Source organism: Schistocerca piceifrons, chromosome X (genome assembly GCF_021461385.2).
Source record: "Schistocerca piceifrons isolate TAMUIC-IGC-003096 chromosome X, iqSchPice1.1, whole genome shotgun sequence".
NCBI lineage: Eukaryota > Metazoa > Arthropoda > Insecta > Orthoptera > Acrididae > Schistocerca > Schistocerca piceifrons.
In genome coordinates, this window is record NC_060149.1 from 840,202,059 (window position 1) to 840,216,585 (window position 14,527).

The 14,527-nt window shown below is 36.5% G+C and overlaps 1 protein-coding gene across 1 annotated transcript in view; it reads right to left on the bottom strand.

The window, feature by feature from the left end:
- Positions 1-11,758: 11,758 nt before the first annotated feature.
- The window catches only part of LOC124721488 (dnaJ homolog subfamily C member 2), a 191,618-nt gene continuing 188,849 nt past the window's right edge, over positions 11,759-14,527 (bottom strand). The window contains exons 10-11 of the mRNA XM_047246495.1: positions 12,510-12,652; positions 11,759-12,034 (exon numbers count right to left, since the gene is read on the bottom strand). Coding sequence (XP_047102451.1) covers positions 11,969-12,034; positions 12,510-12,652 — 209 coding nt within the window. The 3' untranslated portion in view covers positions 11,759-11,968. The remainder of the gene's footprint in view (positions 12,035-12,509; positions 12,653-14,527) is intronic.

A 14,527-nucleotide genomic window follows, 5' to 3' on the forward strand; every position in this document is an offset into this window, starting at 1 on the left:
AATCTGCAACAGAAGCTTTGCCTTTCGTAAGTGTTTTAAGCTGCTTCACTACACCACAGATCTCTACATCTAAGTTACTCATGTTGGCATGAGTAAAGACTATGGATCCAATACAGTAAACTGAGATTTGCTCCAACTGGGGCTCACAGTTGGTCAAGAAGTAACAAAGAGCAACTCGTACGCAAAATGTATTTCAGTTTCAGATAATAGAAGTAGGAAGGTAAGTGGAGAACCAACATCATGTCATACACTAAGTAAAGCTGTTCCCAGTGGACAAAACGCTACAATACTAAAAGAAGTAGGTCCAGTGAGAGAATGAAGTGATGATGTAGAAAACGTTTCAGCATTTCAGTGTACAGAATATTACCAAACAGGGTACCAGGATGCAATGAAAAATATGAATAACTGTGTAAAGCAAGGCAATGCAAGTGTCTTGCTTTATTGTCAAATAGTGAAAAAGAGAAAAAAGCTGATTAACCAACCTTCTGAAGGTAGTGACAGTAGTGGTTCCAGTAACAATCCAAGTAGTGAGGAAAGTAGTGATGAATCTAGTAGTAATGACGATGAGGAGAGAGAAGAATATTTGAATTTGTCTGTGACAGTGAGGGTAATAAGTAACAAGAAAATAAATCTTGTGAGTAAGCAGAGTACTGATGAGGAAGGGTTAGGCACTAATGAAGATACTATTTGTCACTTAACTACCAGCAAATAGATTTGGTGGACAGGATGATAGCTTTTCTGAGGAAAAGATTAACGAAGATTTCTTACATGAAGAAGACATTATGGTACGTAGTAACGAGGTATGGCATCCTGTAATTATGACTAATATCTAATGAGTGCCTGTTAAGTGTTTACTGGATAGTAGCTGTGAATTAAATAACATTTCCCAGTTATTTTTGAGTCGATTAAAAATAGGGGAGGAGTAGTAATGATGTATGTTTCAGAAATCAGAGTTGTAGGTGTAACTGGAAAAATGTCAGAAAGTATTAAGCTGGAAGTGGTACTACTGTATTTACCCAAGTATAAGACGACCCTAAATATAAGACCCCCCCCCCCCCCCTCCTTTTTTTTCTATGAGGCTTCTTGAGAAAAATTTATTTTTAACATATTCTGAATAATCAAAATTACAAATTTTTATTCATGTAAGGGCTCTGTCTTAAAAGATGACATTACACCTACTCTAAATTTATGTCATTTATTGATTTCTAAATTTTGATAACACAAGGAGAAATAAAATAAACAAAAAGAAATGTTTCATCATCATAACAGGACAGCTGTGAAACATATATTTCTGTTGTCACAAATATTTGGCTGTTTATTTTGAATATGTTGTGATTTCTGAGGTTGTGGTTAGTGTGGAACCCGAGAACACAACTTTTTTTTTCTGTCTTATCTGCCACTTATAACTTGTTCAGTCACATCAAATGTCAATAGGACGAAAACAGGACAAAGTCAAGCAAGACGTTGAGTTAGAACTTAGAACCGACGTAAACCTTACTATGAAGAAATGTAAAATTGGGGAATTTTTAGCATTGATCTTATGTATTTTTCACATGGGCTACGTATTTATGATGTAGAATTGTGAAAAACTTAAAATCGGAGAATGTAAAATCGAAGTTACACTGTACTAAAGTGTTTTCAGACAAATCTTCTCCAGTGAATGATTTGGGTGGAAGTTAAAATTTAAGGAACATGAACTTTTTTCAGCAAACCTTAAGTTATTCCATTTTCTAAAATAGAAGGTTGTAATGGTTCTCTATTTACGTGACTATTACGGCACTCCAACCCCAGTTCTCCATACCAGTAATATCATACAACTTTTCTGCGAAGTAACAGACATATTTTTGTGACAATATTCACATTTGGTTTTATTAATGTATAGGTACTCTGATGTATCGATATATTACAGTGACATGGTTCTTGTGTGTGTTCATTTCTGTGAGACTGTCATTATCTTTGACTTACTTGCAACCGTTTTGGCGTGAATGCGCACAGAGCAGTCTTTGTTTCACTTTGGCAGAAGTTGTTATTTCGCTTTGTAAAAGAACAGTCAAGTCTCGTGTTTGGTTAAAGTGGACATTAAATATATGAAGATTGGTACAAAACTGTTTTCTTGATGATGTGACAATTAAGAAGAGGTATATGTGAATTTACAAGAAGTTTAATAAAAATGAGGATCATGAACACCAAGTCAAAAATTACTTCTACCATAGCATTGTTCTGATCTGGGATTGTTTGATCATTAAGAATTTCCTGAAAAACGCATTTATTAGGTCTTCAAATATTGCTTAAATACAGATCTGGACCTTCTAGCAGTCAAAGTGGAATCACCCTAGAATCAACAAGATGAGCCATAACAACTTCGACGAAATCTATGTGGGAATCCATTCAAGATAAGTGCCAAATTAACGACTTTTTTTACAGTGACCTCATTATTTCCATTCTGATGATACCATCCACAGTCAATAACTTTGTTGTTGCCCGATAAAGCGAACATATGCTGCGTGAGCAACATTATTAATCTGATTTCTAACCTACTTTGCACAGAAAAAATGGAAAATTATTGAGTGATCTGACAGCACATAAGATAATCCTTTAATGACTGACAAAAAATGGAAGTATTAGAGTTGTTCTTGATACTAGAAACTTAGTTTAGCAAGAAAATAACCAACTAGCTAATATAGATGAAATTTTAGAAAAATTCCATGGATCTAAATTGTTGATCTCTTTTGATGTAATGGTTTGGCACAAGAATCCAGACTTGCAGAGACAAATCTAGGGGGAGCATTATGAGGCTGCAGCCGACAGCCCCCACCCCTCAAACTACACTCATTTCTTCTAAATAATAATACAAAATAATCTTTGAAACAAAGCTTTCAGGTTTCACTGACTAGAAAATTATCTAACCACTATAGCTGGTGTTATCATAAATTAGGAAGACACCTTCATTTATTCTAGAGATTCTGGAGACACACAGACACAAAATTTCTATCAGTTTTTCAATTAGTACAAACTGGAAGAAAAATAACATAGGACTCTTGTGATCACATGCAGAACTTTGCATACGCACGAAAGGAATTATTACATTTCAGTATTAGAGGCTTTAGCATTAATTTCTGGGTTTCAAAAATTTGAATTTTATTAACTGAGCAATAAGCAATATTTTACACTGACCATAAAGCTTTAAGCTTTTTACAACAGTGCAAGCTGAAACATCCTAGGCTGAGCAGATGGGCTTTGTATTTCCAACAGTTTGTTACATTAGGGGAAAAGATAATATTATAGCAGATATTGTTTATGTTTGTTTCCCAGGATGTCAGCTGGAAAAGAGCATGATAACAGCAATGAGGACAAAAGGGGTCAGATAAAAGATGAGAAATTAATTAGGTGGATTTGTACACAGATAAGGAGAGAACAAAATAAAGACCCAAATTTAAGGCTAGTTCAGAAATACAACTCAAAAAAGGAACCAAAAGTGAGGCTGTAGTGCACAAAACATAAAGGATTACTTTTCAAAAGAAAAACTCTAAGAATAACAGGAGTGGTAACTGGCTTCCAGAACAAAATGTTGACAAGTGGACTACCATCATGAAAAATTTGGGAATTTGTAGTAAATTCCTATGGGACCAAACTGCTGAGGTCATCAGTCTCTAGGCTTACACACTACTTAAGTCAAGATTCCGGAAATCATTGCGTTTAACAATTGAGGTGAAGAGCTGAACAAAGGTTGGATGGATGTGATAAGAGTCAAAGGGTGAAAACCACCATGACACCTAATGCGATCAGTTCTTCCTTATGAGCCAAGAGAGTTAACTGCCATGGATTTACTAGGCCCTTTTCCAGCATGTGTGGGAGGTTGTAGACCTTTTCTTTTTTTCAGGACATATTTTCCAAACATGTCAAACTTTATCCTATTAAGAGAGCCAATACTAAACTCATAGATGAAAAATTAGAAACTCATTATTTTTAAAATCTGAGGATACCAAAATCACTCTTGTCAGACAATGGGCCACAGTTTATTTCAGAAGGATTTCTGGACTTGATGGGGATGCAAAAAATTAATCACATAAAAATTGCTACTTATTTTTCTCCAGGGAACATGAGTCAAAGAGTTGTGAAGGAGTTCAATAGATTTTGTAGAACATACTGTATAGAAGCAATCTGCATGAGCCAGTCATATAGGGCAGTTTGAAAACATTATTAATAATTTATGGAATGAATCCACAGGATTTGCACCTTATGAATTAATATTTGGAGACACACCCACTATCATCATTGGGAAGAAATTAAATTTCCAACTATAAATGAAATAGATCAGGGCAAGAAAATTAGGCTAGCAAAAGAAATGAAGGAGGAGGATTCGGAAGAAAGAATAGACATGATCAAAATGTACAACCCAGCAGTTTTAAGATTAGAGATTTAGTCTCAGTAGAAACAAAAGATAAATTCAGTATCAAAAATGATGAAATACAGAAATTTTTATGTGCAGCATGGCCTGTTTAAAATCATTAGAGTTGTGCATGATAATGTTTATGAGTCAGCTTACACCAAATATTTGGTTTAAGAAATAAGATTGATTTGAAGCCTTATGTACATTCTGCAAGGTGCATAAACAGTAATCCACATCAGACTGATTTATTTCTGAAATGGGAAAATACCAATTTCACTGAGAGAATGAAAAACATTTTTGGTAAACACATCATGTGGTGAATTTGCCTTACCTTAGCTGGGTGTTTGCATTTTTCTTTTCTGGTACACTCATTCCTACTTCTTTACCATCTTGTATTCTGTCCCACCATGCTGTTAGTCTATTTCTTGCACAGGGCATATCCCACTTTGGTTACATTTCTTGAGTGACAGGGGTTCTGTCCCCAAACAGGTCTTTCACCTGTTCTTTCTGGGTTTGTTCATTCTGTAAGATGACTACTTTTGAAATGTTGGCCGACTCCTCCACAGTACTTGCAGAATCATTGCTACTCCTCTGATAAACATCCGTATGAAAGAACAACAAGCAGAGTTAAATTTCAGTGTTATATTTTTATATGCAGTAGGTAGGGGGTTAACTGCTCTTGAGGGAATACATTATGTAGCATATAATGTCTCCCCAAGGAGGATGATTTCAGTCTTCATCACTCAGCCTCTGTTACTACCCTGTCGACTGCTTGTAAGTAGACAATAATAATTTTCTAAGTTGAGCAAAATTATGTATAAGATGATGATATGTGTTAATGATTAAAATTTGTAGTTTGTCAGGCATAAAATTTTGGAACTGATGACTACAGTAACACAAGAGGATGGAAGCCCATAACATATATAAATTTTTCTAAACTGTGTGATGTGTTGTTTTGTTTTTGAATACAATAATGTTGAGAATTGTGTGTGTCCATAACACTAATGTCTTTGAGCCAAAAGATAATTTAAAAAATAAAATATGTCACAATATAAGAGAATGTTGAAATATGCAGAGATAATAGCGAAAATCTAAAGTAGCCAGCAAATATGTAAGCTAACAAAAGTTTATACAGCAGCAGTATGAAAGAACATCTTAAAAACGTGATTCAGTACTGATTATGTAAACATATTGAAGTCTTTTGTTCAATCTAAAGATAAATTGAGTCCAGCTGCTTACAGAAAACGTTCCACTTTTAGTTGAGATATGTCATACCACGGAAATTCACTTCAGGGATTAGTAAGGAAAAATACAGTGAATATACTAATGTTTGTGGAATCAAGAAAAAGTTTATATCTGCGTTGCCTTCTAGATTTCAGTTCAGAATAATTTGGTGGCATAAAGTGCAGTAATGATTTCAGTAACTGATATTTTGTATGTTGGGTTATTGGAACTGGAGTTTTGTCTACAATATTATGCTTCATTAATGTGTAGTTCTTTAGCACCATTTTTTGCACACTGAGCAAAGCAGGTGTTTATTTCTTTATTTAATGAGGCAGTAATGAAATGACAATGAGTGGTGTAATGGAACATGTGAAGCATAGGTAATGAGGAAGTAATAATGATAAGCAACAAGAAGTATTATGAAAAGTAGGTATGATTAGGGAACCTGACTTTGCAGTAGCTACATTTTTGTTAATGCTGCACTCCTCTAGTTAACAAAGTTCTTTAGGCAATGTATTTAATGAGGGTACAGTCAAAAGAAAGTAATGAACTGTAACTATGTGATGGGAAATATAATTTTGTTATGGTTAAATATCTGGAAGGATTGAGGCAACACTTGGTGATATGTTTATAATTTATGGTACTTTAAACAAGAATTGAATGGAATATTATTTTTACAGTATATGAAACTTGTGTTTATAATTTATGGTACTTTAAACAAGAGTTGAATGGAATATTTTTTTACAGTATATGAAACTATATATTGTTGCATAATTTATTTTCTTTGATGGTGCAAGTGGATTTTTCATCTGTGGTATTTATGGCTTTGAGTGAATGTGCATAAAAAGAAAAGATACCATATTAAGTAACCAGCTGCAACAAAGTGTGGATATTCTGAGAGGACTGAGCACTAGTAACGTAGTAGTCTCGGGTAACGTTAAGTATGTTTTGAAAATCTTACTGAAATCTGACATTAGGGTTCAATAAAGACAATATTGTGTTTTGGGCAAATGTGCAGGGTAGTATGAAACAGTTTCCATCCCCTCAGCTTGATTTGACTATTACGAGGTGTTATGGGCAATATGTTGTAGACTGGCAAGACTGCCAATCCACAATGACGGGTAGCCGAAAGGCACGCGTTTAAGCTCACGCAGGCTGGCGTGAGGTCTGGAACAGGTCAGGGATATGAGACTAGCAAAAATAGTACGTATCTGGTGGAATACTTAACTTTAATCCATAATTGGTGAACATTGGTCTTGATGATACATGAATTACAAGATTAATAGCAAATGATAAAGGCGCCTTGCTAGGTCGTAGCAAATGACGTAGCTGAAGGCTATGCTATCGTCTCAGCAATTGAGAGCGTAATTTGTCAGTGAACCATCGCTAGCAAAGTCGGCTGTACAACTGGGGCGAGTGCTAGGAAGTCTCTCTAGACCTGCCGTGTGGCGGTGCTCGGTCTGCAATCACTGACAGTGGCGACACGCGGGTCCGACGTATACTAACGGACTGCGGCCGATTTAAAGGCTACCACCTAGCAAGTGTGGTGTCTGGCGGTGACACCACACAATATGTTAAATATTTTTCAACATGACATAAAAATAACTTTATGTATTTCTTGTATGTAACCACTATCTTACTCAATAAAAATATTTTATTACAGGTATAAAGTATGTATATATTTTACTAATGTATATTATTGGTATGTATTTTTTATGGAATGGCTTGTTGAGCACAGCAACATTAGAAATTTGTGTAAAGTTCCTATGGGACCAAACTGCTGATGTCCTCAGTCCTTAGGCTTACACCCTACTAAATCTAACTTAAGCTAAGGACAACACACACACCTGCGCCTGAGGGAGGACTCGAACCTCCGATGGGGGGAGCCGCACGAACTGTGGCAAGGTGCCTCAGACCACGCAGTTACTCCGCATGGCACATTAGTAACAAACTCACTGCATGGATAGTGATTGGCTGTGAGTAAAGTGCGTGCCTGTGTTCTACATCTACATCGATACTCCACAATCCACCTTATAGCACATGATGGACATTACCCCATACCACTAATTGTCTTTTTCTTTCTTGTTCCAATTGCAAACAGAATGAGGGACAAATGACCATGTGAAATGTATGTTGGAGGCAACAGAATCATTCTGCAGTCAGCTTCAAATGTCAGTTCTCTAAGCTTTCTCAATAGTGTTCCTTGATAAGAATGTCATCTTCCATCCAGGAATTCCCATTTGAGTTCCTGAAGTATATCTGTAACACTTGCACATTGTTCGAACCTTCCAGTAAGAAATCTATCAGCCTGCCTCCGAATCACTTCAATGTATTCCCACTTAAGCAGTACTCATGAATAGCTTGCACTAGTGTCTTATATGCAGTCTCCTTGACAGATGAACCACACTTTCCTAGAATTCCCCCAATAAACCGAAGTCAACGACCATTCCCCTTCCTACCACAATCCTCACGTGCTTGTTCCATTTCATATCGCTTTGCAGAGGTATGCCAAGTTATTTAAATGACATAACTGTGTAAGCAAGATACTACTAATGGTATATCCGAACATTATGGACGGGTTTGTTTTTCCTACTCAATCGCATTTTTCCACATTTAGAGCTAGCTGCCATTCATCACACCAACTAGAAAATTTAGTCCAAGTCACCTTGTACCCTCCTACAGTCACTCAACTTTGACACCTTACCATACACCATAGCGCCATCAGCAAACAACGGTAGACTGTTGCACACCCTGTCTGCCAAATCATTTATGTATACAGAGAATAATAGCGGTCCAATCACAATTCCCCGGGGCACTCATGACAATACCTTTTCTCTGATGAACACTTGCTATGATCCAAGCATTTTCTCAAGGAAGACAATGAGTTATAGGTTTGTTTATAAATAAATAAATCTTCTGCTACCAGTCACGATTTTCTTTATTTTACTATTTGCACGACGCGTTTCGAGAAATAATTCCCATTTTCAAGTGCGTTTTTATGATGTGTGTTAAACCATTTCTTTTGATGTTGTCAGTGTGTGTGAGTCTGCTTCATTTTGTTGACTTTTACTGTAATACATAAGAAACACAATTTTTAGTTGGGTATCAATATTTTCTGTAAGGTTAGTGGCTAAAGTTTGAGAACAATTTGTACTTACAATTTTCTAATGGTCCATTTGTGTAGAGAGTCACACACACTTAACATCACACACAACTTGTACATTTTACACATCGAAAATATTTTCGATGTGTAAAATGTACAAGTTGTGTGTGATGTTAAGTGTGTGTGACTCTCTACACAAATGGACAATTAGAAAATTGTAAGTACAAATTGTTCTCAAACTTTAGCCACTAACCTTACAGAAAATATTGATACCCAACTAAAAATTGCGTTTCTTATGTATTACAGTAAAAGTCAACAAAATGAAGCAGACTCACACACACTGACAACATCAAAAGAAATGGTTTAACACACATCATAAAAACGCACTTGAAAATGGGAATTATTTCTCGAAACGCGTCGTGCAAATAGTAAAATAAAGAAAATCGTGACTGGTATCAGAAGATTTATTTATTTATAAACAAACCTATTGTATCTACAGTCGCAGGCTTTCAGAAACCATTTATAATGGATCAAATCACAATGAGTTATGTTCGAGAAAAATGATTGCTCAAATTTTGTTAAAATATAGTAAAACTTGTTTCTTGTTTGAAGAATTTGGTTTATATACTGACATAAAACTAATGTGCAAAATTAGTATGCTTCTACATTTACATCTACATATATACTCCACTAGCCACCAAGCGGTGTGTGGCGAAGGGCACAATTCGCGCCAAAGTCATATTTCCCCCCCTTCTGTTCCACTCGCGGAGCGCGTGAGGGAAAAACGACTGTCTGAACGCTTCAGTACGAGCTCTTATTTCCCTTATCTTTGAATGATGATCATTACGCGATTTGAAAGTTGGTGGTAATAATATATGCTCTACACCCTCAGCGAAGATTGGATTTCGGAATTTAGTGAGCAGCTCCTTCTGTTTAGCGCGTCGTGTATCTGCAAGTGTGTCCCACTTCAAACTTTCTATGAGATTTGTAACGCTCTCGCAATGGCTAAATATACCAGTCACGAATCTTGCTGCTCTTCTGTGGACCTTCTCAAGCTCTTGAATCAGACCCAACTGGTAAGGGTCCCATATAGACGAACAGTACTCTAAGACTGGACGAACTAATATATTGTAAGCTATTTCCTTTGTTGAAGGACTGCATCGCTTTAGGATTCTACCAATAAACCGCAATCTCGAGTTCTCCTTACCTGTTACTTGTGTAATCTGATCATTCCATTTGAGATCATTTCGAATAGTCACACCCAGATACTTGACTGATCTTACCGCTTCCAAAGACTGATAATTTATTTTGTACTCATACCAATATTGAGAGGTAGCTGCCAGTCATTGCACCACGCATTTATTTTCTGCAAATCCTCATTGATTTGTTCACAACTTTCGTGTGATACTACTATCCTGTAGACTACAACATCATCGACAAACAGTCTCAGAATGCTGTCAATACCATCAACCAGAACGTTTATGTAAACCGTAAAAGGCAGAGGACCTATTACGCTGCCTGGGGCACACCAGAAGTTACTCTTGTTTCTGTTGAAGTTACCCTGTTCAGGACGACATACTGCTCCCTGTCTGTTAGAAAACTTTCTATCCAACCGCATATGTCATTGGATAGACCTTAAGTGCGCACTTTTTGTAGCAAGCGACAATGCGGAACTCAGTCGAATGCCTTTCGAAAGTCGAGAAATATGGCATCATGATTTATGTCTGTAACCAATGTTAGTTTTAGTTCATTTGCACATGTAATAATATAAATTTATGTTATGAAAATTGTAAATTCCTTTTCTATCAGTGATTTATGTTGGAACTTGTTAACTATTTAGACATTGGATTATATATGATATAGCAGTACCTGTGTTATTCTGATTATGCTGCAAAGTTCCTTTGGATATGCATGTATGTCCAAAGGAACAGGCACTGCGGCGACTACAGCCATTATGAAAAACATTAAATGTATTCACAACTGTGAGTAAGGACAACCGTCAGCTGGAGAATGGAATGACAACAATGAAAATTTGTGCCGGACCAGGATTCGAACCTGGATTTCCCGAGTACTGCAAGCAGTTGCCTTCGAATTTGGCTATCTGTGCATGACTCATGGCCAGACCCAAACTTCCATATGTCGTCAACCACATGTCCGGCTGTGAGTCGTGTGCAGACAGCCAAATGGTAAGGCAACCGTTCACAATATGTGGGAAATCTGGGTTCGAGTCCCAGTCCGGCACAAATTTTCATTGTCGTTATTCCATTTTACAGCTGATTTATTTGCAATTTTGGACTCTATATGGCAGCACATCAAGAGAGATTTAAAGCTTCTCTCTCTGCTCCCAATGGAAGCTGGAGGAGTTGACTCCTCCAAACCCCACCAACCAAGACTAGAAAAGAACACAAAAATTGTATAACAGTACCAAAACTCTTACAATTTCTTCTCACTTCTCCTTTCCTGATCATAATTATGTTTCCTTCTTTCTTGCTGAATTCATATCTTCACTGTCCTCTCCCCTCCACAACTATCATTGTGCTCCGTGCATACAGCCTGGGCATTGGAGTTGCCTTCTTTATTTTGTTAGAGTTTAATGTCTTTCCAACACCCAAGTACTATCCAGAAAGCTATCAATTTTGAATTTTGGCAAGGGGAGAGGGGGGGGGGTGGAAGAGAGAGAGAGAGAGAGAGAGAGAGAGAGAGAGAGAAGAACCACACCCACTAGTTTCCTGCCCCCTCCCCCCCAGAACATGACTTCACAGCTTTACAATAGCATCACGACTGATTGAGAATTTACTCTTTCAATGAAAAATGTATTACAATATTAACATAAATTATTCTTACAAAATGGTGCAAAAACTCGCCAGAGCTGCCAGAGGGAAGACAAAACTAAACCAAGTTTCTCAAAGAAAACTGGATATGCACTATCTCTTTCTAAACAAAAAGTCTGTTAACTATTTAAGTTTTTGGTTTTTAAAACTGGAAGTATTTTGTAAAAGGCTGGGACAGAGGTACAGGTGTCAAACTGTAAACCAAAGGCAATCAATGAACACAACATTCTTCAATATAAAATACAGTAGCAATCAGTTGTACAAAAGGTACAGAATTTGCAAGATATGTTGCACAATGCTATGTACAAGTATCCAAAAATTTTTCAATAATTTAAGGAATTTCAATTCGTTGGGAATTAGTGGGGAAAAATTAGCTGAATATCAAAACAAAATATTGAGCTCCCTAAATGAAACTAGGGGTTATTTTTTCTTTTGTTCAGCAGCAGCTTGAGCTGCCTTTTTGGCTTTAACCATTTCAGCAATTTCCTGTAAAGAGAAGAAAAAAATTAGGAATGTGGCACACACAAGGCTTGCAATAATAATAATAATAATAATAATAATAAGCTTTTACATAGTATTTCTGATATCTAGTTGAATGTGTTAGTATTCAAGAGTGAAAATGATATGATACAGTAAGTTAAAAATTAAGTGTGTGTGTGTGTGTGTGTGTGTGTGTGTGTGTGTGTGTGTGATTACAGAACTTGTCCATTGACTACAGATATTATGTCTGTGTAGCTCACATTGGACTGTGAATGCAGAAGTAAGCTGCATGATGCCCACCTTACTGCCAACTACCGGCTTTTTATACTAACATTTTATTTCACACAGAGTTTTCCATTAACATAACCATTTGAACAGATTAACTCTGCCAACTATTATTCCTTCACAGCAATAACAATTAACAGTTGTACTACACCAATGATCAATATTAACATGTTGGTGAAAACACAGAAAACTTTACCTTGTATCTAGAAATACATTGTTTCTTTGTTCTTGTTGGTATGCACTCCGCAATTCTCTCCCATCTGTTTGGTGTTGAATTAGGGTAAGTCTTCAGTGCTTGTTCTAGAAGCTTCTGTTCAGCCCCTGTCCATGGAGTCTCTTCTGTTGATGTTGAAGCCATAAAGAAAAGAGACGTTATATTCAGAACTTTCAGAACTAGAATTACATGAAGACAGAAAAAAGACAAAGGGAGTGTATAAAGTTATATATGTAAATGACTCCTATTCTGTTGCTATTGTCACATTTCGTACTGACAGAATAGATATTACTATAATGAGTTACATACAATATAGTACATTTTTTGTAAAATACTAAAGTATTTAATATTATGCTATGAGATTGCAGAGGGCTTAAAGAGTTCACTTCTGCTATACATCAACACAAGTAATGTGTTTTTACAGCACTATATCAAGCTGTTTAACTATGTACTCACACTGGTTTAAACTTTTAGTTTGGATGACTTACAACACCTTGAGAATCAAGTCAGAAATACAATAATTAAGAAGTTTCTACACTGTGAAAAAAATAAATAAATAAAATAAAAAAATATGTCAATATTATTTCACATGCTTGTGTTTGAAAGTTGAAGAGACAGTGTTTACACCATGCTTAAGTTAACACAAATGCAATCTGAAGACAGAACAGTAGTTGGTAATTAGATGAAGTCAACAATCTGCTTCACTAAAAGTGTGTTGAACAGTGTACATACAACATCAAACAGTAAGTGGTTCTAATGGTTCAAATGGCTCTGAGGACTATGGAGCTTAACATCTGAGGTCATCAGTCCCCTAGAACTTAGAACTACTTAAACCTAACCAACCTAAGGACATCATACGCATCAATGCCCGAGGCAGGATTCGAACCTGTGACTGTAGTGGTCGCATTAAGTGGTAGTGTAATGTATCAACATAATTAACAACATTCCATTATTACTTCTGTCAGCACAATTCATAAACAGAATAAATTGTTGTTGGATACAGATAGTATAGAGTTGGTGTTTGCCAGTTTTTACCAGCTATATGTACCAAATCTCCATTTCAGTTCAATACATAGTCAATTTCCCCAAGATTTTTTCTAAGTATTGCTACAGTAATTAAAAAACCAAAGGTGTTAATTTACTAGCTGCTGTGTGGATATTATAAATGTTTGCTATATTTTATTTCTTTCCCTTTTTGTCAGCTTTGTCCTTAATGCCAATCCAAAGCGATTCTGGACAAAAATTTGTCATTACTAATCAATCTGTCATCAGTTTACTGCAACTAACTTCTTTCTTTGCAAGACTTCTTCCAGCCCTTACAGCAGCATTTAAATTCAGAACACGTATGTCTCTCTTTTATACAGTGCTTCCATGAAACATTCAGAAACTGAAATGACATCATTGTGCCCACACTACCTGGAGGTCCTATCAACTTGCTGTTCTATCACCACAAAACTATTTTCAAAGATCGTTCTAGTGGAGGCATATTTTCTGTTGCCTCTTGACACCATCTGACTTCTGGAGAACACTAGAACTTGTACGTTTGTAGTAATAGCACTCAAGGTGCTTTGCCTACTTAATGCTAGTTTGTTCGTTTGTTTATTTGTCTGCTCGGTTTTTTTGTTTGTCAACTGTAACTGTCATCCTTGTTTTTATTTTATTTTCACTTACTATGTGCTTTCACACATGCAGTAGGTCTGGCCAACGAGTGGTCCGACACCAAGCTTCTTGCTGATGATGTTTCATTATGTGTGCGCTTAAGCTGTGCACAAAGAGTGCAGTGTTGCCTGCATAAAGTGCTAGCTCCACCCTTGGGGGTTTTGGTACGTTTGGTGTGTATAATGTGTACAGCAGGGAACTGAGTATGGACTCCTGGGCACACCGGCCCTGATTTGCCTTACTGTGGATTTTGTCCGTTTGGACATGAAACTTATGGTCCCTTAAGTAGGATAGAAGCAGGCTGACGTGTGACACGGGTACTCCCAGTACAACTAGCTTGT